The sequence below is a fragment of the Dryas octopetala genome, chromosome 4 (assembly GCF_963921425.1).
Source record: "Dryas octopetala chromosome 4, drDryOcto1.1, whole genome shotgun sequence".
In the NCBI taxonomy this organism is placed as follows: domain Eukaryota; kingdom Viridiplantae; phylum Streptophyta; class Magnoliopsida; order Rosales; family Rosaceae; genus Dryas; species Dryas octopetala.
Window position 1 is genome coordinate 8,271,401 of NC_141369.1, and position 24,680 is coordinate 8,296,080.

General features: G+C 35.6%; 1 protein-coding gene across 2 annotated transcripts; it reads right to left on the reverse strand.

Annotated features, from left to right (window-relative positions):
* Positions 1–13,968: 13,968 nt before the first annotated feature.
* On the reverse strand, positions 13,969–17,059 carry LOC147286495 (CAAX amino terminal protease family protein). Of its 2 annotated transcripts, none has more exons than XM_086241947.1 (4): positions 16,774–17,059; positions 16,255–16,413; positions 15,495–15,713; positions 13,969–14,397 (listed from the first exon to the last, which is right to left on the reverse strand). In XM_086241947.1, exons 1-4 carry the CDS (start codon positions 16,975–16,977, stop codon positions 14,056–14,058), a joined length of 924 nt encoding a protein of 307 aa, XP_086098073.1. In that variant the 5' UTR covers positions 16,978–17,059; the 3' UTR covers positions 13,969–14,055. The 2 variants fall into 2 exon arrangements, with proteins under 2 accessions (XP_086098073.1, XP_086098074.1); XM_086241948.1 differs by having other exon boundaries at positions 16,969–17,055.
* Positions 17,060–24,680: the final 7,621 nt, after the last annotated feature.

The window sequence follows — 24,680 nt, forward strand, 5'->3', positions numbered from 1 at the left end:
ATAGTACAAACCAATTGTATGGGCAATGCGTGAAATCAAATAGAAACAAAATAAGACAAGAAAAAATGGCTTGTTTGATATAATATCTATACATTGAAATTAATTTTCATTTTTTTAGAAGAAATATACAGTAAAAACAAATTACAATAACCCAAAAAAAAGATATAGGAATAAATAAACAAATAAATTAGCACAAGGACCTGAAAAAATTTAGAAAAACGCAGAGGGAATGGCATATGAGAAGGCTTTGTTGTAGTCTGGTGCTCCCCATTGGAGGATTTCTGTGTCATATTCTTAGATTCCTCTAAAATCCAAACACCTATAACAATTACCAAACAATCAAACTCTAAAAAGTAATATCAATAAATTAGTAGTCGAATAATCTCAGATTGACACAAGCCTTCAAATTATACAGAGACTACAAGATCAATTTTTTTCTTTAGAGATTAAAAATGAACTTCTAATCAGAAAAAGAAGGATGGAGCTTGAAGTCAACCTGAAAAATAGCCTCAGAGGAAGAAAACCCAAAACCCTAAACAACCTTTGGATCCCCAAAGCTTAATAATCAGAAACCAAAACCCAAATCCCAGCAGCCAAAACCCAAATCCAAGCCAACCCAAACCCAGCCCCATCCCTCCTGCCACAGTGGTGGGTCGTCGGGGCTAGGGGTTGAGTTTCGATGAGTAGGGGGAGCGAGGACGCGGGGGGGAGGGGGATGGGACGAGGGCGGTGAGGGAGGAGAGACAAATCGAGGGGGAAAGAGATGAGGGTGGGGGCCGGGCTAAGCAGGGCAGGTCAGGTCGGGGCGGGACTGGACTGGGCTGGGCTGAGGCGGGGAACGGCGAAGCAGGGCGGGGCTGAGAGAACCAAGGGGATGAGAGGGAGAGTGTGAGCGTCTTTGATTTTCTAGAGATTTTGAGTGTTTTTGATATACTAGAAAGAGAGAGAGAGAGAGAGAGAGAGAGAGAGAGAGAGAGAGAGAAAGAGAGATTAAAGAGGGAGAAGGAAACATAAGGTGGGAAATTGAAAATTTACGATCAGGCGGGTAATTTCGAAAAAAATACAGGCTTACAAAAAAATAAAGAATAAAAATTAAAATAAACAACTATTTTTTTTTAAAAGGTTATTAATACAAAAATAAAATTCTTCTTTAAAAAAAGTTTATTATGTCAACTTTCTTGATCACCGTTACCTAATTTCAACGATCAGAGCCGTTCATTTTCTATGTTCATACTCAAAGATCATCTCTGCAAAAAATCGCCCAATCAGAATTCACCTACCCGTGTGATTATTATTAGAAAAATCATGATCGTTCATAAGTTCGACCACCGTTACCTAAATTCTACATCTCCGATTAGGTCAATTTTTTACAGGGATAATCTTTGAGTGGGGAACTAAAATATGAATGGTTTGGATCATTGGAAACACGTTTGAGATATGAGCTTCTATATATATAAATACTTTTTCGTTGAAACCTTATCGTTTCACTAATTGTGAAGACCACAACGTGATTTCAACGATCGGAGCCTTTCATTTTCTACATTTACACTCATAGATCAATCTTGTAAAAAATCGAAAAAATTGAAATTCATCTTCATGTTCAATTATCATTAGAAAAACCAAGATCGTTCATAAATTCGACCACCATTATCTAACTTCTACATCTCCGATTGGGCCAATTTTTTGAAGGGATGATCTTTGAGTGAGAAACTAAAAAATCAACGGTTTGGATCGTTGAAAACACGATCGAGATGTGAGTTTCTACATATACATATACTTGAAGAGTATTATGCTATTTAACTTTTTCATTGAAACCTTGTCGTTTCAATAATTGTGAAGACCACAACGTGATTTCAACAATCGGAGCCGTTCATTTTCTACGTTTATACACAAAGATAAATTTTGTAAAAAATCGACCAAATCAGAATTCATCTACCCATTCGATTACATTAGAAAAATCACGATCGTTCATAAGTTCGATAACATTAATGGGCAACGAACGATACGTTGCCTATTATTCTAAAGTTGTTGCCTATGTATTGTTCAATATCTAATGTTCAATCGTTGCCCATGACCAACCATTCCTTGCCTATTCGGAGAATAGGCAAGGACTTTTCTGTTGTTGCTTATTGTTCCGTTGCCATTCCAAGTTTTCTTGTAAATAGGCAACAAATTGTTTTTTCCTTGCCTATAACACTAATGGGCAATGAATGAAAAAACATGAGGCAAGGAAATCATGGTTGCAATGGTTGGCGCTTCAATTCTCATAAAAATAGGCTACGAGTTGGTACTTTCCTTGCTAATTACTCTATTTGGCAACAAAATAAGCATTGCCTATTCCAAAGGATTCGTTGCTGATGAGTTTTTCAATACCAATTTCAGATTCGTTGCCTATGTGCAACTATTCCTTGCCTATTCCCGGAATAGGCAACGAATTTTAATTCCTTGCCTATTGTTCTGTTGCCTATTCCATATTTTTTTGTAGTGTTTACATAAGAAAAAAAAATGTAATTAAGTGAGCAAATAAGAAAGGTGGGTTGTCATACCACCATTTTTTAATTTTTTATTTTTTATTTTGGTTAAAAAATTTAAGGTTTTATATTATAAGTGATAGACCACATATGACATATGCTTTTGACTTCATCTTACAGGAAAAAAAAATGCATCATTGTTGGATCTTCACTTCATGTCGATCGATTGGCTATTCATCTCGATTCCAACTACAATTGCAATTACCTTCAACTACAATGACAACATAGTACCTACACTATATATTATCAATAAAAATATTAATTTTAAATTTTAAACCAATAAATCTTTTAAAACATGCTTAAAAACACTAAAATAAAAAATAAAAAAGTCATATCAATTCTACAAATATTAAGATTTAAAGAAAAATTAAAGAAAAAATTGATCCACAATTGTAGCTATAGTTGCTGATTGATTGAGGACAACTGTCAATCGATCAGTACCTAGCTACCTCAACCAATCGGCGGTTTAAGATATTATTATAATGAAATTTAATTATCTCTATCTTTAAATGTAACAAAATTAAACTTATGATTATGTTTGCCTCAAAATCTCTACGGCCATGTGTCGACTAGGCCGCTGATCAAGAAAATTGCGTCCTTCTTGTGTGCGTGCCAGTATGCGGCCTCGAGCCGAGCGTACAATTGTGATGATATGCGCATAAATCTGACTTCCGGTCAAACGACCGTGGACAGAGGAAGGAACGGATCTTGGTCGCAAGGGTTCTCACTGCCTTGATGATGCAAGGACTTTTGGGAGGGCGTGATGAGATAAAAGTGATTTGGTCGGTGATTATATATGTATGGATGATGGGTGTGAATTTGATGAAAATAAAATTAAAAATAAAAATAAAATTAAAATAAACAAGTAGATGCAGGAAAAGTAAAGTGCAATCAAAACAAAGATAATCCTAAAGATTTAATAGAAACAATACGAGTGTGAACTAATAAAGTGCATAAATATCTAACACTATTCTAAACTACGAAAGCGATAAAGAAAGCGATGAAGAAAGCAAATCTAATTACGTACGTGCAGAAAATAAACCTAATTAACGATATGTAAATTAAAGATCACACTCATATTATTACTAAGAAATCCATTGAAAACCCAAATGTTCTGAAACACTAAACCTTAAAGAAAAGCATGAGATCTCCTAAAAAACGATCTTTAAACTACTTGAAAAGAAAACTAAAATCCTAATAAGTTCATGAGATTAGCCTCAATCCTTCAAGAATAAACTATTACAAAAGAGAAACTAAAACTAAATCATGATAACTAGGAAGCTTGAAAAGCTTGAATGATATTTGGTGTTGATTTTTGGGGAGGCTCTCGTTGTTTTTTGCTTCTCCAACTACTTGTATTTATAGGGTCAATGACAACCCTATTGGGCCGAGCCATTACTTGGCCTCAAAGAAAAGTCCAACTCAATCTCAGAGAATTGATGAGATAAGATCCTTATCTTCACTTGGCATCCAAGAAATATCCAAACTCTTCCCATGGTGGGCTTGAAGATAAAATCTTTGACATTAAATTATGAGTATAGTCTTGGTAATAAATATGGAAGCTCATAATTAGGCCGTCGGCCGTGGCTCATCGTCCTTGGGCATTAACTGACTTCCATGATACTCTTAAATCACTTTTACAGACCGCGGTCAAAACTTCATCGTCAACATAGGCTGCTCGCTTGCTCAGTTGGAATAACTTGGCCGCAATCAAGTTTAGCTACGACCATCAATTAGGTGAGGTTGCTATGCGTATACGGCCGTCCATGTGGTCGATGGCCGTAAGCACATTCAACCTAAATATTAATTCACTTCTTAATTTAGCCGAAAAAGAGGTCGGCCTAAACTAGCTTGAATCAAGATAATTATAAAAATTATCTCAAATCCCATTTTTTGACTTTATCTGGCCGTCGAGCTATGGCCTAAATTTAGTGATGGCCTGAGTATTAGACCTCGTCCTAAAATTGCAGCCCAAATTTAATGGCGGCTTGAGTGTTGTAACTCGGCCCTAAAATCGCGGCTTAAACTTAGTGACGGCCTAAGATTGCTGCCTAACAGCCTGAAATCGCGGCCTAAATACATTTCAATCTAGGCCACACAAGGATTCTATCATATAATCTCAACCCAAATTCACTCCAGCCGTCAGATTGTAGCTTAAATATATTTTGGTCTATAGGCAAAATTTTGGTTCAAACAGATTAATTTCAAGAGTTCTTCCACCCTTGAAAATAATAAATTACATAAAATATTAGATTTTTTTTCTAGGCTTAATTGTGTTTTTACCACCCAAAGTTTGAGTCCATTCTCACTTTACCACCAAGATGTTTATTTCTCCCACTTTACCACCTAAAATTATGCCTCGTGTCCCACTTTACCTTTCTCCGTCCATTCCATCGTCAAAATCGTTAAAAATGCTGATGTGTCAAAGGGATTCTTGTCATTTCGTCAACTTGGACAAAAAAATAAATAAAAAATTATCCTAAACCCTAAAAATTGGTGATGTGGCACCTACATGGCCATTGTAGGCCTTTTTTTTCTTATGTAAGTTGCCATGTGTAAAAAAATGAATTAAAAATATAATATTCTAAAACTTAAAAAAAAAAAAAAAAAAACAAAACAAAACCCATCTCCTTCCTCCTTCCCTTCCCCCACCCCAAAAACAAATTCTCATATTTTTAGTTTTTAATTATCATAGTTAAATTTAATATTTAATAAAATATAAGAAATTTTAGTAGATTTTTTTGTCCAAGTAGACAAAATTGAATGAAGAGAGGAAAATATGCCACTACCACTAGGGGTGGGCACGGTGCGGTTTGGCCTAGTTCACCCCTAGAACCGTGTACCGCGCCGAAAGGGGGGCAGCAGTGCCGTTCGGCGCTGGAAACTGGGAGGGATGAGAGAAAACCAAACCAACCCAACCCATTCAAGGGCCGGTGCGGTTCGGTTCTCCACCGCGGTGTTGGGCTCGAGCTGGGGAGGCGGAGACCAAAGGGAGAGAGGGGAGGAAAAGGTGAGGCCCGGCCTCGTTGCTAGCCGTTGCCGGACTGCCTGAGGGCGGCAGATCGAAGAAAGACAGATATGCCGGGGAGGGAGGAGAAAAGGGATGAGGAGGCGACTGGGTCGAGAGGGAGAGGCCGGTGTCTCGCCGATGTCATGCTAAACTGAGGAGAAGTTGGTGTCGCGGAAGGGAGGAGAGAGAATAGAGGAGATCTATGAGACTGTGACTGTGAGAAAGAAGGAGAAAGTAAGAAATGATAGGGAAGAGAGAGTTACTAGGAAACTGGGAAAGGAAGGAAAGAAAAAAAAGAAAAAAAAAGGTTTAGGTATATAAATTACTAATTAGTGATATAAAAATGATATATATATGTATAAAAATAGTATAAAAATATATAATTTGTTTTATTTATGCGGTGCGGTTTGGTTAAATAAAGTGTGGAACCAAAATTGGAACCGAATGGAACTGGTGCAGTTCGGTTTTCTTTGCTGTGTTGACTTTTTTAGGTCAACACGATTTTCTACGATGTTTTATCAATGCAGTTCAGCCGGTTTTGCCTGTGCACAGTTAAAATGCCCACCTGTAACTGCCACGTCAGCATTTTTTATGATTTGAATGACAGAATGAACGAAAAAAGGTAAAATGAGACACATGAAATAGTTGTAAGTGGTAAAGTAAAACAAATAAATATTTGGCTTAATTATCGATTTACCACCCAAAATTGTAACTCATTCCCACTTTACCACCTGAAAGTTTTTTTGTCCCAGATTACCACCTGTAACTTACATCCGTGTCCCATTTTACCTTGTTCCGTCAACAATTCCGTTAATGCTGACATGGCGCGCTGGATGTGCGCCACGTGTCACATCTTTTTTGTATTTTTTGATTTTTTTGATTTTTCTATTTTTTATAAACTTTGAAAATTAATTAAAAATAGCTCCGAACTTAGAAAAATACACGGAAAATTCCTACCGACTTGTCTTAACTAGTACTAATTTACTATGGGGTCAAAATGCCAATTTTCCCTCTAAAAATTTTCAAAAAATTTGGAAAGTCTAAATTTATTTCTAGAAAATTAAAATACTCTAGACTCTTTGAAAATTCATAGAATAATCTCCCGAACTCCAAAAAATATGAGGTCTGCACCGTTAGTCTTCTAAAAACTAACAATACCTTTCTCGTGAACACTTGCTACCCAAAAGACCTCTCGGTCTTAGAGAAAAATAAAATTCTCTATAAAATAAATTCTAGAAAAATTCTAAAATTTCTGTAAAGTCTCGAAATAATTCTCTAAAACAAGCTTTTGGTAATTTTTCAAAATATTTTTGAGAATTTGTCCAAGAGTTTACGAAAATTCTAGAATTTATTTAATAGAGGAAAGTTTATTTTAATTTTTTAGAAATAAATTTGGACTTTCTAATTTTTTAAAAAATTTTTAGAGGGCAAATTGGTAATTTAACCTTATAGTAAATTAGTGCTAGTCAAGACGAGTCCGTAGGAATTTTTTTTGTATTTTTCTAAGTTCGGAGCTATTTTTAATTAATTTTCAAAGTTTATAAAAAAAATAAAATAAAAAAATGCGAAAAAAAAAAAAGATGTGGCACGTGGCGCACATCTAGCGCGCCACGTCAGCATTAACGGCCAGATCGTCAGCATTAACGGAATTGTTGACGGAACAAGGTAAAATGGGACACGGATGTAAGTTACAGGTGGTAATCTGGGACAAAAAAACTTTCAGGTGGTAAAGTGGGAATGAGTTACAGTTTTGGGTGGTAAATCGATAATTAAGCCTAAATATTTAGGTGGTAAAGTAGAAATTAACTCAAACTTTGGGTAATAAAAACATAATTAAGCCTTTTTTTTTAATTTGATAAAACGCAATGGATACACATTCATCATTTGATTTTCAAAGAAATAATGGAAAAACAGAAATGTCACATTGGTGTGACAGATGTGGTTCTCATTTTCTGTCATTTTCCTATTTTTAAAATTTTATTGCAAAGTCCAAATATTATGAGACTGACCCGAATCAATAAGGCCATTACTCATTCCTTGTATCATATATATTTTTTTTTCTAGAATAAATACAATTTATGATCAGAAAAAATGACACATTAACTACATCAACTTGTATTATTCTTAAAATTTGTATTCAAACTGAAGACAGCTGTTTTGTCTAATGAAAAACAGAAAGACAGCTGTTTTTTCAATTTTATAACAGTTTTCAAGTTTTTGTATTTATTTTTGAAATACACAAATAATAACTCTTCCCTAATGATTATTTGATTTAGTAGATGATATTAGAGAAGATCGTGAGTTCAAAATTCAAAGACTAAATTATTGTTAAAAAATAAAAGATGAATTAATAACCCTCCTACTCATAATCCCTCAATTTCTTAGGATAAAAATTGATATAACTGATTAAAATTTTTGTAAAGGACGTACTAAAATGCTAGGAAGATAAATTATGATTTAGATAGGTTAAGAGTTTAACTCATTTATTCCAAATTTTTTTTATATATACTTTAATATTGCATGACATAATTTATTTTTTTTGTGTTGGATAGTTAGAGAGAATCAATGAGGATTAGTATAGTTAACCAATGCAGTGTGCCAAAAATCACATGACATGCTTGCGTAATATTATAAATTTATCCATTATAACACATATATAAGCATTAACATCTAAATTCTAAATCCTCAACTCATGATAACTATATATGTGTTGTAATAAAAAGATAATTATACATGTATTATAGTTTAAATAAATTAGTAATACCCCCACAACATGCCGTTGGACAAAAAAAATTCTTCCTGTGCAACAAAAAATTCTTCCTCATTCCAATATTTTTGCCTGTTGTTGACCGAACCACCAGCACAGATACGCCTTTAAGGCATATATGATATAAAGTGGGTATCAGAATCTGTTAACAAGCTGGAATGAGCATTACAGAACCTAAGGTGAGGCTTTTAATACCTTGAAGTCCATAAAATAATAATACATTTCGAAGATAACTATATTGTTAAAAATTAAAATATGCCCACCTTACAAATTAGTGCCAGTGGTTATCAGTTTGAATTTAAAAAAGGTGGAGGTTTATTAAATTAAAATTTTGGACCACAACTTTTGGAATTTATGTCAGGTGGGGTCTGTTGGCCTTGCTGTTAAATTTGAAAGCATTACTTTGCATGACTTGTAAGCCATGTAAATGATGTAATCACTCTTATCTTATTTGTGCATTATTGGTCCATTTGAAGTTTAAAGCACTTCCAGTTCTTAATTTTGACAAAAGAGTTCAGGCATTCAAATTTTGTTTTTCTCAGTCCACACAGAGCCGAATTTTGCACAACTCGGTGATGTTTTTAAGTGAGCTATCATTTTCTTTTCATCACTGATTGAGAATTATTGTCACTCCACAATCTTACCATAAAAAATTGATTTTTTTCTTTGAAAGAGCGTGTGATTAGTTCTTCTTGAACTTAACATGTAATAATGATTTTCGAATATAATTAAAAATTTGAAATTGAGTGATAGCAACCATTACAATTGTAACCAACCAACAATAACAAGACCCTGCCAAAAACAGAAAAAAATACACTAACAAGACAAAGTTGAAGGAGACATACTATTTAATATATGGTCTCTCTAATTTAGACTTATCGTTCAATGACTTTAATCTCAATGCGCCTAAACCAATTCTAAAATAACGTTGTTTGGACCAAAAATTATGATATTAATATAGTAAATAAAAGCAAAAAGTTTTACTTCTATTATATAGGGGTCACCAAAAAGCCCAAGGCCCGCCCGAAGCCCACCCGGCCCATTGGGCCCAAAGCCCGATTTTTTGGCCCAAATTTGGGCCGGGCCAACCCGAATAGTCATTGGGCTGGGCTTGGGCCATCTCCTTGAAGCCCACGGGCCGCTTAGGCCTGACCCAAAGCCCGTTTACACACAATATATCTTCAATCAAAAAATATAGGATTTTGGCTATTTTGTGAATTGAACATGAGACCTCATGGAGCAAACTTCAACTCTCAACCAACTAAGCTGACTAGTTTATTTGTCTAATTGGTGAATCATAACATATTTAATAGGTTTTTCGTTTGTATACTCTAATAAATTATGAATATGCTTATTAAGTTATTATATAATACTATAATCATATAATGTTAGTAAATAGTAATTGTGTAAACTGTGTAATACCATAAATAATAAATTTTTAAAATTATATACAACATTACAAATTTACAACTATAGTTATTAAAGTTATTATAATAAACTTTTATAATACAACTATAATTAAAGTTATTAAACCACGATCGTTCATTAATTCAACGATCTGAACTGTTCATTTTATATGTTGATAGTCAAAAATCATCCTTACAAAAAATCGGCCAAATAGGAATTCACCTACCCGTTCGAATGTTCGATTATCATTGAAAAACCACGATCATTCATTAATTCGACCACTGTTATGTTACTTTTACATCTCCGATTAAGCTAATTTTTGCAAGGATTCTCTTTGAGTGGGGAACTAAAGTTTGAACGGTTCGGATCGTTGAAAACACGATCGATATATGAGCTTCTACATATAAATACACTTGAAGAGTATAATTCTATTAACTTTCCCATTGAAATCTTGTCGTTTCCATAATTATGAAGACCACAACATGATTTCAACAATTTGACCCGTTCATTTTCTATGTTCATAGTCAAAGATCATCCTTACAAAAATTCGGCCAAATCGAAATTCATCTACCCATTCGATCATCATTAGAAAAACCACAATCGTTCATTAATTCGACCACCGTTATGTCACTTTTACATCTCCGATTAAGCTAATTTTTTGCACGAATTATCTTTGAGTGAGGAACTAAAATTTTGAACGGTTCGGATCGTTGAATACACAATGGAATCGTTTGTTTATAAAAATATGTAATAAAATATATAATAAAACATATGTACATTTACGTTTTATTATAGTTATAATATTGTATATAATTTTAAAAGTTTATTATTTATGGTATTATACTATTACTAACATAATAGTATTATATAATAACTTAATAAACATATTAATAATTTATTGAAGTAAACAAACGAAAGAGCTATTAAATATGTTAAATTCACAAACTTGACAAATTAACTAGTCAGCTCAGTTGGTTGAGAGTTGAAATTTGTTAGGCCTTCCACTATGCCACCTGAAAATGTGACCCAAAACCCATTTTGGGTCATAAATGGCTCACACCCAAGCACTATGGGTCGGAAAATATGACCCAAAAGAGGGAGTAACCCAAAGGGTAATCCAAATCCGGGTCTCAGTGTGAGCCAAAATGGATGTGACCCAAAATGGATGTGACCCAATTGCAAGAGAGGCCCACCCACGTGAGGAGAGAGAGTGTGCTACAGCTGAAAAGTAGGTGGGCCCTGCCTGCTATTCTTGTCGGCTGAACAGAAGCTGAAAAGGAGGTGACGTGTGCGGCTTTGCTGACTGGTCACCAACGGTCCAGATTAAATGACCGTTGGTGAGCAATGGCTGTCATTGTTTGTCCTTTATTTTTTTTTAAGATGGACCGGTTTGAAATTAAAGGGCCTAGATTAATGGACTGTTGATAATCAACGGTCCAAATCGCCCAAGTTTTTTTTTTTAAACAAATATTTAATAAATCATTTAAAATTGAAATAGTAACCGAAAAATTTCAAAAAAATTAATAAAAATTCCCCAAACCCTCCAATAGCTATATTCTCAAATGGGTCTATATATATCATACAACACTCATAGTTTTTCATCATAAACTACAACCTTTGTTTACCAAATTTGCACAAATTTTTTTTTTCTTTGTCATGGCTCCTAGAGGAAATGCTTGGGGGGTAGCTGAAGATGAAGCCCTAGTGATGGCATACCTAGAGATGCCGAGCGAATTTTATGCTTGCCTATTGGAGGCCGAGCGAATGCGCGCAAGCGGTGCAAATGATGCCAATGGTAAGTTTTTATGCATTTATATATTTGTATGATTATTATATGTTTTGTTTATAAATGAAGCATATTTATATAATGATATTATTATTTTTGGCGTTATTGGCGTCCGATTGAGCTTGGGTATATCATGAAGGCGTGCATAATATTGCACAATATGATCGTGGAGAATGAGCGCCCTGAGGATGACTGTAGGGATGACCCAATAGACCTAGAAGCGAGCACTAGAAGGGTAGAAGCTGAATACGAAGGTGTAGAACCATGTCCGACCATTGCCGCTCCATCATCATTCCCTGAGATGAATATTCGTCAGAATTTGCTTAGGGACCGAAATGTCAATGAATCCCTAAAAACCAATTTGATTGAGCACATCTGGATCCGAGAGGGGAACCTACCATTTGCCCCAACCCATTGAATCATCGTGTTGTTTTTTCTTTAAATCATCGTGTTGTTTTTGTTTTTTCTTTTAGTCATCGTGTTGTTCTTGTTTTTTCTTTAAATCATCGTGCTGTTCTTGTTTTTTATGGTTGTTGAAGTCCCGATGTTGTAAGACTTATATTGTCTAATTTATGAAATTTTCTTATTTTAAATATATACAATATTGACCTTATTTTAAAGATCTCATTAAAATAAGACCAATAGAACAATTTTTATTATAATTTAAATTTTAAATTATAAATTAAATATCACTTAATCAATATTAGCCATATTTTAAATATGTATAAAACACTGTGACCCAAAATGGATCACAACAACATTGCAGTGAGAATTGGGTCACAACACTATTTGTGACCCAAAATGGGTTTTGGGTCACAAAAAATGGGTCTTACCATAGTGGAAGGCCTTATGTGAGGTCTCATGTTCAAATCACAACATAGCCAAAATCCTATATTTTTTTTATTGAAGATATATGTGTCCAAACAGGCTTTAGGCCCATTCTGGGCCGCCCGTTCGGGCCTAGCCCGGCCCGGCCCTCCAAGCCCGCAAGCCAAAGCCCGATGGGCAGGCCTTGGGCTTGTGTATTAAAGCCCAAGCCCGGCCCGGCCCGAAAGCCCTATTGGGCTCCTATAATTCAAACCTGAGTCCGGCCCAAACCCAAAAAATTTGGGCCGAGCTGGCCCGGCCCGGCCCATTGCCGACCCCTACTATTATATGCATGTGAATGTTAGGGGGAAAATGACTTCATGACTTGTGGGCTTACCAAAGGGACAAGGTGGGAAGAAACAGAAAGTGCTTCTAAAGAGAATGATGATTCCTTGAACCTTATTTCTGTTGCAGAGCATAATTGTGTCTCCTTTAAAGGCTTAAAAAATCACCATGGCCCCATGGAAACTTCATCATACCAGCTTCAAGCTAAAGGGAAAAGGTTCTTTGGGATGCTCTTGTGGTAAATTTCACTAGCACTCATGGCCTAACTAAAGCTCAAGCTTTCCTGTTGTCTAATAATGTTAAAATCTCAATATCTCACATTTAAAAAATAGGAACATATTAGGAATATGAGCTCTTAAATACCTTGCATTGCAAGTCAAATTTGTAAAGGCACATTCTACTTAAGGGTTCTACTATTTAATATCAGAGCCAGAAATGTTGCCCCATCGTGATTGTCATCGCCAATGGAGCAACTTGTCAAGGGATACTACTTGTAAAAAACGCAAGGTCTGCGAAGTGACACATAGGGAGGGCCCTTGCAAGCCGGTTTTGTTAGGACAAATTTGAAGGGTTCTATCACATAACTGCCTAAGCCAAAAAAAAAAAGAATTAATTAATTATAATACAGCTACTCCTACTTGAATGTTATAAGATTAACTGGACATGTCTAGATTATGAAAGCTATATCAGGACAAGGAAGCAAGCTGGGTGGAGTAATATGCCAGGAATATCACTCTTACCAGTTTTAAGTTTAGCTGGCCTGCATGTGCATAGCTACGGCAAAAAGACAGCATTTCACTCTACCAGACTTTAAACATATATGACATTCTATGTTGAACACAAACTGTGAATGTAAATTTCAGAAGTTGAATCTTGAGGAGAAGAAGAAAAAGAAAATGGAAAACAAAACCTTGGGTGAGTTAGTTGCTATCAAAATCACTTGCCATGATCTTCAACTGACCTGAAGCATCATCAGGCATGTGCTCTTACTCTGAGAGAGATGGACAATCCTACATTATGACATCCATATCTAATTGGCTGCCAAAACCAACCTTAAGATTTAGCTTCAAGGATAATCAAAGGAGACAAAAAAGGGGGACATGCAAACAGATATTTATTTAGTATTATTTTATGTACAAGATCTACTCTTTCATTGATTAGAAAATGCACTAATGGAGAAGAGTTGTCTGTCTGTCTGTTTCTGGTAATGAAACTTACAGATTCAAATGTCTCATCGAATACTGTGATTCAAAGCATAGTTTGAGCTAATTTCATTGGTTAGAAAAATCAAGTGAACACAGTCAATTCAAAACCATAGTGTCAATGATCTGAGACAAAGTAGGTTGAACTTTCAAGTTTCAAGAAACAGGATATAACTGTCAAGGAGACTTGCATGTAAAATTTAAGATAAGAATGTTATCATTAGGGTCAAGGCGTTGTACAGGGAATGTATGAAAATGGAAGATCTCAAGTTTCCAGTCCAACAATAAGAGCATCCAAGGACACATCCAATGATGAACAACTGTAAGAAATTCTCACCAGAGAAGTGAGCTGCACTAAAAATAGCTGAGCTTATCAAAACTGCTGACTGCCAATTCATAGCAGACGAAATTGACGCTAATACAAATCCTCTGTAAACAGTTTCTTCCAGCAAGGGAGTGACAATGCAGTATACCAGGACACAAGCAGCTTTTGAGATGTTGCTGCTTACCAGGATTTCCTTCAGTACAGGGTTGTTTATATCCTGCAAAGAATGGTGTAAAATAAACTACTTGAAAGAAGAACAGCACTTTCCAAAAGGAAAAATCGTTAAACCACAGATCCATTAAAGAAATATAAATGATCAGTAACAAAAACTACAGAAAAATTTGGAAAGAAAAAATAACATATATAGGAAAACTCTAGAATCGCTAGAAAATAAGCAAAATTCTTCAGGTTTCTTCTACTTGCATGAAAGGGTCAGCTGCATAATGCGTTGATGCACACTATTGAAGCAATAGCTTATCAAGGAAAAATTGCATTGACAAAATATGTAGATTGAAAGACGCTCAAAAAGGCCAAAATTAGAGAATTAATAAACCAACAAATCTTGACTAAATTAAATGCAAGATTAATTTGGGAGATTCCAGCCACTTAGATTAGGCTTTTATTGTTTATTTGATTCTTCTTAGGCCCTTTCAAAATTTAATTTACTTGTTGTCTGCAGTAGTTTTGAGATTACTTTAATTTAGTAACCAAATCCTAAATTATAATCCTACAAGCCTCTTCGAGCAAGCCTTAATTGACCCTAAACTAGTTGAAATCAAACCACAGCCAATCACCCTTAACAGTATGAACTCAAACTGGTCCTAAAATCAGCCACAAAAAAGACAAATACTGAAAACATAATGTTACATCTGAAAGCTTTTAAGCATTGAATAAGCATACAAACTCCTTTCAGAAAAAAAGAAAAAAGAAAAAAACCATCATCAATACTGTGAGGTCCTTGCATAATCATCCATCATCAGATTGGTCATATTATTCTCAAAACCCATTTCCTTACCATATTTGTAAACAAATAGAATCACTATACCTTGTTCCATTTGTATGCGGTATGCCATTATAGTATGCACTAGGCAAGAGAAATTACATAATTCCTCACTTGTTTTCCACGTTTACTGAAGCATAATCTACAGGTCTGGAGAACTAAAGAGAACACAGCTATATGGGTCTTCTTTTTGTTCAAACAATTAGCCTACCCAATTGTAACAGGAGATACTTATCCCAATTTTTTTCCACTTTGGTTCATTAACATTATAACAACAGAAGAAAACCAAAATCAGATGAGTTTATCATGCCAACCTTGGGATCAATAACTCTATTGGCAAGCAAAGAAGTCAGGAAAACCAACATAAATAGAAACCCAAATCCTACAGCTGATGCCAACAACCAGCTCCTCTCTTTTGATAATTTGTTAGCTTTGAAGAAATTCACAAACTTATACTGTGGCTTAGCAGTGCTCTGCAGAAGAAGCAGAGCTAAAATGAACTCTAGAAGTTGTGCTCCAAGCAACGATATTGCCTGCACTACCAGAATGAAAACAAAGATCAGTCATTAGGGTGCAACTTTATTAATGCCAACTGAGCTTCTTCAATGCTATGTTATTTTTTAAAATCAGATACAATGCTATTTTACTTGGAACTAAATAGTTGCTTGTTTCAGTTGGTACCTTGAAATATTGACGAGATTCCTATCTCTATATTAAAAAATAAAAACCAAGTACATCCATGGCCATGCTCACTTGTTTTAATTTTGAATTGGTAGTTTGATGCAAACAGAGAATTGGATGGGATACTTGATTATGTGGTGGTTCATTAACCTCAATTCCGAGCATATGCCAATCCATACCCAAGCACATAATACAAACAAATTCAATATTTAACCCCTAACAGACTACACCTACATTACAGTGTTAAATGATGAAAAGGGAATTAAGATTGGCCTCCTTCAAAAATAATTTTCTATAATTGTCCTCTTAACATTTTCCATTCTTCAAATAATCAAATATTGTACAACGCCATTTTGGTCAATGTTGAACATAGAAAGAAAGAAACAAGCTCACCTCAATCTGTGGATCAAGAATAGGTTCATGAAACACATAAGCAACCACAGACAACCCTCCAAAACTCAGAGGAATGTGCAAACTGAACATGTAGAAAGCCATAGTGCTCCATACACTTCCATGGTCCCATGGAGAATCTGCCGCCAGTGCCGAGAAGCCCTGTAATTTAGGACCACAAAGAATCTCATTCCATGTTTAGATAAAAGAACAAAGGCCAAAGAACCCACATTAGTTTTTTGTATGTCAAAGAACCCACATTTTAAATATCACTGAATATATTAAGTTGCCATTTTCGTTTTTTATGTTTCCCAAGAGATACAAATCCAACTGCTTAATTCCCCATTTATTTAGGTTTTTGTTTTTTTTGGGGTTTTGACAGTGAGTAGTAACAGTGAATTCATCAAAAGAAAAACCCAGAAAATCTTTAACAAAATTTCGGAGGTTTCAACAAAAGTTCCCAAAGAGATGGAATGGAATTGTATTGAATCTGAATAAATAGAGTAGCAGAAGCGAGTGTACCTGAGAAAAGGGTTCGTGAGTGTTTTCAGTTTTGTTACAAAAGCACTTGAAAGAATGTTTAGAGCTTAAGCTGGATTTGAATTTGGTGAAACAGAGAAGAGTATTATTAGGAGATAGGAAGGGAATTAGGGGGGTGAAGACTGCAATAGATTTTTTAGGCATAGGGTATACAGGACGACAAAGCTGCCACTGTACCTGTATCATTCTAGCCACAGTCTCTATTTTTCCTTCCTCTCCGGTCTCCTCTCAGTAAGCTACTGTAACTCTGTAAGTCTGTAACCCAATAATAAATGGGCGACCACAAATTTGTCCAGGAGTGCTTCTATCTAGACTTCTCTTTACAGCACGCACATTGCCACATCGGTAGTGCTAAATGTTAAATGCTATTGCAAAAAAGCTTATTTGCACATTTGGCGTCTGGTTTTAAGGTTTGGTCTCACTTTAATTCCTGATATTTTGTCTCACATAACCCCTGAACTTAGAGTTTGTGATAATAGTCAAGCACCTCCACAATACTGTCGCACACAAAGAAAGTGTTAGTGACCCTCTTCCACCTGCTTCAGAACCTATGCCTTACATGTCATCCAAAGCGAAACAAAAAAGTCTTAAAGGAATGTGGACAAATAGTAAAAAGAGGATGCATTGGTACATTGCCAAGTTCTTCATAAATGAAAGCTTTATCTCCTCATTTCAAGAACATAATTAGTGAAGCTCAAAAAACAAGTATTATATTATCAATATTCATTAAGCCATTTCTTTGATTTATGCATGTAAATTAAGTAAAAATATTGATGTGCTTCTAATACGGATTTTATACTATTAGGTCCTGGAATAGAGATCCCATCACCATTTGAGATAAAGAAGAAGTACTTACCACGTACGAGAGTACGAAGAAATGAAAGACTATGTGAACGAATGAAAAGAACATTGGAAGACGTATGGATGCACCATCATGTATGATGGATGGACAGGTCCAACGCATATGTCTATCATAAATTTCATGGTGTATTATAAATGGTCAACTGTTTTCTTGAAGTTTGTAGATGCTTCAGACAAAATCAAGGACCATACATACATTTTTGGCTTGCTTGAGGATGTCATTAATGAGGTTGGAAAGTCCAATGTTGTCCAAATTGTTACAAACAATGGATCAGCCTTCGTTAAAGCTGGAAAAAGGATGATGATACACTACAATCTATATTGGACTCCTTGTGCCGCACACTGTATAGATTTGATATTTGAAGATATTGAAAAACATGAGACGATTGCTAATGCCATATGTAAGGCCAGGGGATTAACCAACTACATCTACAATCATAGTTGGTTACTAGCTCAAATGAGGAGTATTTGTAAAGGGGATTTGGTTCGCCCAGGTGCAACTTAATTTGCAACTAACTACATTACCGTCAGCAGTATTATAAAGAGAAAAGCTGGTCTTAGACAACTTTTTACAAGCGATGCATGACATGATAGTCGATTTAGTAAAGATCAAGAAGGGAAGAAAGCTGAAAGTCAAGTGATTGACCAAAGGTTTTGGGATGCTTTGGATGGAGTAAAATCCATTTACGATCCGTTATACCATATCCTCCGAATCGTTGACATAGAGGTAGTGCCTACAATGCTCATCTTATATGATGTTTTTAAAGTCATGAAAGATAAGATACACCATATCAGAGGAAAACAATGGGTCACTAGTATCATCAACAACCGATGGGAGAAAACATTATCTCATCCACTACATAAGGCTGCCTATTATTTGAACCCAAGATATCAATATCTACCTGGAGTTTGCCACAATGATGAGTTACTCGTAGCAGTCCAACACGTATTTGAAACGTTAAACATGATTGGGGATAGAGGTTTGCAACAATTTGGAATTGAGGTAAGTTCATACTAATCATGATTTGAATGTGGCTTCATTTCATACATAATAAATACATTTTCTTATGAATGTAGATCATCAACTTTAGAGACGCTCGAAAATCATTTCATATTGAAATGACGGTTAAATCACGTTTTACAATTTCACCAGGTTGGTGGTTATTGAACTTAAAGATTCATTATTATCATAATTTATTATGTTGAGGTGTAACTTATTAAATCATTTATATTAACAAATGACTGGTGGAACTTATATGGCCACAATGCCCCGAACTTGTGAAAAGTTGCAATTCGTATACTGTCACAAACAACATCCTCTTCAGCATGTGAGAGAAATTGGAGTACTTTTGCTCTTATCAATACCAAACAAAGGAATCGTCTAACATATTCAAATCTAGAAATGTTGGTCTACTGCCAATACAATATGAAGCTCAAGCTAAGAGATGAATTGGCTGAACTTTCTAAGGTTGCTGAGAATGAATACATGGATTTTCTTGAAGTTGCGAGCCAAGCCGGTGATAGTGGATCATTATCAATGATCCACTTCATCAATGGATTATGCCAGCTCATTTGGATGATGATGATGGCAACCTTGATCCTATAGTGGCACAACAGGCTAGTAATGAAGAAATTGATGTTGGAAGAGTCATGTCAGAAGAAGTTGAGAGTGAACACTCTTCATCATTTGAGAGGGCAATGCTTTGACCTCGAGATCGGAGAAATGACATTACAGATGACGCCACTTGTGGAATAAATACTCGATGAAATTCTTTAGATGATGACAAATGAGACGACGATGGAGGCGATGAACAACAAGGAACACAAGCTGGTGGAAATTATGAACCATTTACATGCGAAGCTGATTTTACTCATGTCATCCAAGATGAAGATCATGGGAGTAAAGAAGTTGGGGTAGGCATTGCTGCTATTAAGAAGCAATACTCAAGGATAAAATGTTGAGGAAACATTCCATCTGATGAAGAATCCATGGCCATTAGTTTTGAATCCATGAGCATAGGAACTGAACCTAGTAGCCACTCAAATGAATCTTATGCTCATGATCAATATGGTTATGGTCAGTTTGTTAATGACCACCCCCAAATAACATATGAAGTTTCGTATGGAGAACAAGATCATGCACCGACTAGTTGGGTTAATCCTAACTATTCTATTTATGGGGGAATAGTAGGGAGTTCAAGAGAGATGTATGTGTTCTACGTTCAAACATACATGATGAGCTACTCAAGTGTCATGACTTGGCACAATTATTGTATGAGGGTAGATGAAAGCTCATATAATTATGAACATGCTAACTCTTTTTTCTGGATGCAGATGGACTCTCATATAATTATCACCAATGCTCAAGGACGAACCCACGTTCATGGGTAGGGGGTCGGGCGACCCCCCAAAGGCCGGAGCACGAAGCCCCTGAAGTTATGGATGGCGACACTGCGACCCCCCTAAGCTCAGGACAGCGACCCCCCAGCCTACCCAATGCACGAAGTCACCGAGTCACCGCTGCCCAGCCCAGCCTGCCCACTGCATGGTTTCCCCCACCAACTGCTCGATGAAATGGCTGACTACCTGATTCAGCTTTCGTTGTCTCCCCCTGAAAGTCTATAGTTGTTGGAGGAGTGAGCGTTGGGGCCTCAAGTTTCTCTACTTTACAATCAGCCCCTAAAGATTGATTTTAAGAACAATAATCCTCCAAGTAGACATCCGAAAATCTTTATTTTTGTAGTGTGCTTGGCATTTTCCAAAAACCATCACTTCCTGATTCATCTCTGCCACAAGATTCAATAGTGGGCAGAATAGTTATCTTCTCATTCATTCACATACAACTAGGAAAGGCAAACCTAATAAAAAACTAATTACAAGAACTACAGGGAACCCATATAAGGTAATTACACGGAAACCCCAATAGATTAGGAACAAACTTATGGAAAAATGGTCAAAACATTTTTGGTCAAAGTGGGAACCCATATAGTAAATGATTTTTATTGGCCATTTCTAATAGTAAATGATTTTTTTTGGCTACTCTGATAGTAAATGATTAATTAGTCTATTTTGAAACTTACTTAGAATTGTTTAATTTTTTGTAACTTTCCTACTCAAAACGACTTTAGAGCCAGGACTTAGAAGAAAAAAAAAAAAAAAAAAGCACAAACTTGCTTTGTTGCCAACATATTTGAGTTGCACACCAATTAACCAAACCCAACCCGTCCACCACCCGGACATTTCGCCGCCGCCCGCCAGTCAACTGCCCACCATGGCACCACCACTATCTCAAGTTTCACCTTGACCCCTCGGGTTAGAAATCCTGGATCTGTCACTGCCAATGCTTATTAAATATTTTTGCATATCATATATTCATCACTGAAGTAATAGTTTATGCAGGTTACTTGTTTAATATGTGAATTGATAATTGATTCTATATTTCTTAGAGTTCCAGTCAACAAATTATGTGTTTTTATTGACTTACACCGATATTTTCTGATATCGATATATCCGTAAATTTGAGGACCGATATTTTCAACCTTGATAAGAAGACATATGCTCCCATGATCGAGCCTAGGAGTAGTTAGGACCAGTGGGCAAAGAGTGGAAAGCTCACAATGAAGCCTCCTTTCTTTCACAAACAACCAGGAAACCCCAAAAAGCAGAGAATTAGGACTGCTACAGAGCCTCCAAAGCCACCCAGTGAAGCCTACAAGTTGAAAAAGTTTCACTTCAAGACAAAATATTCCAAATATGGCCAAACAAGACATGACTTGAGATCATGTGGGAGGAAACGCAATGGGGCCACCCTAGGTCAGGTAACTGTTCATTTACTTTTTTATTCAAGGTTGAAAGGTTGTGGTCCAATATAATATGTGGTAGCAATGACACTTTATTGATTTTTTGCAACAAGACAATGATAGTGATGTCCTACAGGCAGAGTCTGAAAGACCACCAAAGCTGAAAGTATGATTTGTTGATTTTTTTTTTTTTTTTTTTTTTTTTGCACTTTTCAATTAGAGATTTATATTTGACTTGTCTATCTGGTATGTTTCTTCTGACTTTATATGGGTTTGTTGAATGCTCATTAAATCTCTTTTTCATGATTATATATAGATATTATTACTTTCAGGTTAAGAGGGGTGCAAGACAGACAAGACAAAGCACTATTTCAGCCAAAGCCTAAACTCATGACGGAAATATGGCACTAGGTGGAAATGAGTTTGTCCAACCTCAAAGTGCATCTCAGCCTAGGGAGAGCACTATCCCTGCCCATGTAGAGACACAACCTCAAAGTGCATCTCAACCAGAGAATGGTACTGCATCAACCTCTATGCCCAAAAGGAAGATGACCCAAAAAGAGAATAAGAAAAAGAAGACTGGTGCCCAATTGCACTTGGAGAAATTAGGAAAACACAGAGGCATCTTAGGCTATGGAATTGATAAGTCTGTGACTCATATGTTTAATGGGCTATAATGCTTAGTGAAACTTATTTTGTGTTTTGGTATGTTGAAACTCATATTGAGTCTTGCAATGTTTTGAAACTCATTTTGTATATTTTGGTAAGTCAGGTAACTCATTGAGTCTTGCAGTGTTTTGAAACTTATTTTGTCTAATTTTGGTATGTTGAAATTCATATTCAGTCATTTAGGTATGTTGAACTCATTCACCAGGTTGAATCCCTAGTTGTATAAGGATGATATTTTCCAAGACATTTCAAGTATTTAGGCAAGCTTGTATTTTGGTATGTTGTGTTGGATCTTTAACATTTGCGCTTGATAGGTTGCATTCATCACTTACTGGGAATTTGGAATTTCCACTTGACAAACACTTTGATATAAGCCTATTGGAATTTGGTTTCATATTCACTTTTTTATCTACATTGTCAACTAAAAACTAAACAAATATTCCACACTTTAATGAAAATTATGGAAACCAAAACAAAATCACAAATGCCATTTTCATTCCATAATTTTTGATTCAATTACAAATTAACTTCACAAAATACAAGCCTCTCATAATCTATTAATACAACTTATTCATAGGATTCCATTACAATACAAGCCTCCCAACCACCGAATCTCACCATTATCTTATTCCAACCCAGTACACCACCACACAATGAACACAATCCAACTCAAGAGGAAGAAAGCCCATGACAGAAAAAGAACAACACTTAGACATTTGACCCTTGCATTTTTTCTCCCCACTTCATGCTTCAACTCTCTAGTCCTCCGAAGCAAACCCGAGATCACATTCCTTGCAAGGGGAGACATATCGGGATATAACCACATAAAAAAATCACATCCTCGATTTGTTTGCATGAAAAATATTTCATTAAATCCTAGAAAAATTTAAAGTAAGTCCAGAAAAATTCCAAATAGGCCATTAATGTTACCTGAGACCATTGAGGACAGCCATAGAACCTTCTCCTTAGGTGTGCGTTTGTCCAGGATGTATTGATTCGAGTAACTTTGGTTGCTCATCTTCAACCACTTTGACAACAGATTTATGGTGGAATGGGTTTTATGGGTTAGGTTTTTATACACTGAGAATGGAGGGAACTAACATAGCAAGAGAAGAGGGGAGGGAAAAGCAAGAAAAAAAGGGGAAATGTTTGGTTTTGGCTCAATCATGGCCAAGTGGACTCCAACGTGGCACTTTGGGGCCCACAATGAATGAGTAGACCCTCATGTCGCACTAATGTGGTTGAAAAGATGATATTACTCACGCCACCTCATCATTTTAGACGGAGATCAGGATGAAATTGACGGAATAGGGCAATGTGAGACACAGATTTAAAGTTCAAGCGGTTATGTGAGACAAAAAAATGTCAGGGGATAAAATGAGACAAAACCTTAAAATCATGTGCCAAATATGCAAATAAGCCTTGCAAAAATATCAATTTTTTGGTAAAAATTAGCTACAATGGGGGAAGGTTGCTAAAAGCAATTTTAGCAATTGCTAAGTTTTGGTGCTAAATTAGTACCAAAATTTAGCATATCAATTATTTGGACCAAGATATATGTGGGCCCAACCAAAATAAAGTGGAGGAAATTAGTTTGAGTGGAATCCAAGTGGCAGATTTTTATTGGGCTGCTAGTAGATAGAATAGCCTCAAGTACAGTATGTGTAGTAGTCATCATGTGAAGGAGCAGCAAGTGCTGCTTTTTGTTATTGCTTGACATGTGGTAGCCAACCATTGGTTGCATTTTGAAATTTAACAATTGTGCCATTGTAGCAAAGCTCACAAAAACTATAACTAAAACTAAAAAATTGTACTATATAGCATTTAGCAATTGTTAAACCATTGTACGTGCTGATGACTACTACTTCATCCTATCTATTTTTCTTTTCAAAATTTTATATTAGAATTAAAGTCAAAAGAATGAGAGAATTCAAGCATTTTAGGAATATTTACAAAATAGTAAATTTATTCTCATGATATCTTTGCTAAAAACTATTTTAGACAAAGTTTTTTATTTAATGGCCATGAGCTTTTGTGAGTTTGTCCAACACTTGCCTTTTCAAATAGTGGAAAATTTTTGAACGCATGCCCATTTTGCTTTGGCAAAAGGGAGATGGTAAGATGCTCCATTATTACTAAAGTTTTTAAATGACTTGAAATTCTTTATAAATATGATTATAAAAACAAAAGCATTTTAGAAATGACTACCAAATAGTCAATTAAGAACAAAACTTTTTCCTTTATTTTCATGACATCCTTATTAAAAGACTATTGGGTTAAATACAAAAATGATTCATAAACTTTACAGTGAATCTCAATTTGGTCTATTAACTATAAAAAGTTTCAATTTGGTCTACGAATTTTTCAAGTTGTACCAAAGCAGTACAAACGTTAACTTTCATCGAAAAATTTAACGGAAATTGGTCATGTGCACAACAAGTGACCACATTTTCAGGGGCATGTCAGTTCGTTCATCACATTTTCATGTGAACAATTTCGTTAATTTTCAGATAGAAGTTAATGTTTGTACTGCTTTGGTATAACTTAAAAAATTCGTGG

Excerpts from the sequence above, each read along its gene's own strand:
- LOC147286495 (XM_086241947.1), bottom strand. The coding sequence starts at position 16,977 with ATGATACAGGTACAGTGGCAGCTTTGTCGTCCTGTATACCCTATGCCT. Across the intron at positions 16,414-16,773 it reads CTCACGAACCCTTTTCTCAG|GGCTTCTCGGCACTGGCGGC; the intron begins GTACACTCGCTT and ends CCTAAATTACAG. Across the intron at positions 14,398-15,494 it reads ATAGAGTTATTGATCCCAAG|GATATAAACAACCCTGTACT; the intron begins GTTGGCATGATA and ends CATTCTTTGCAG.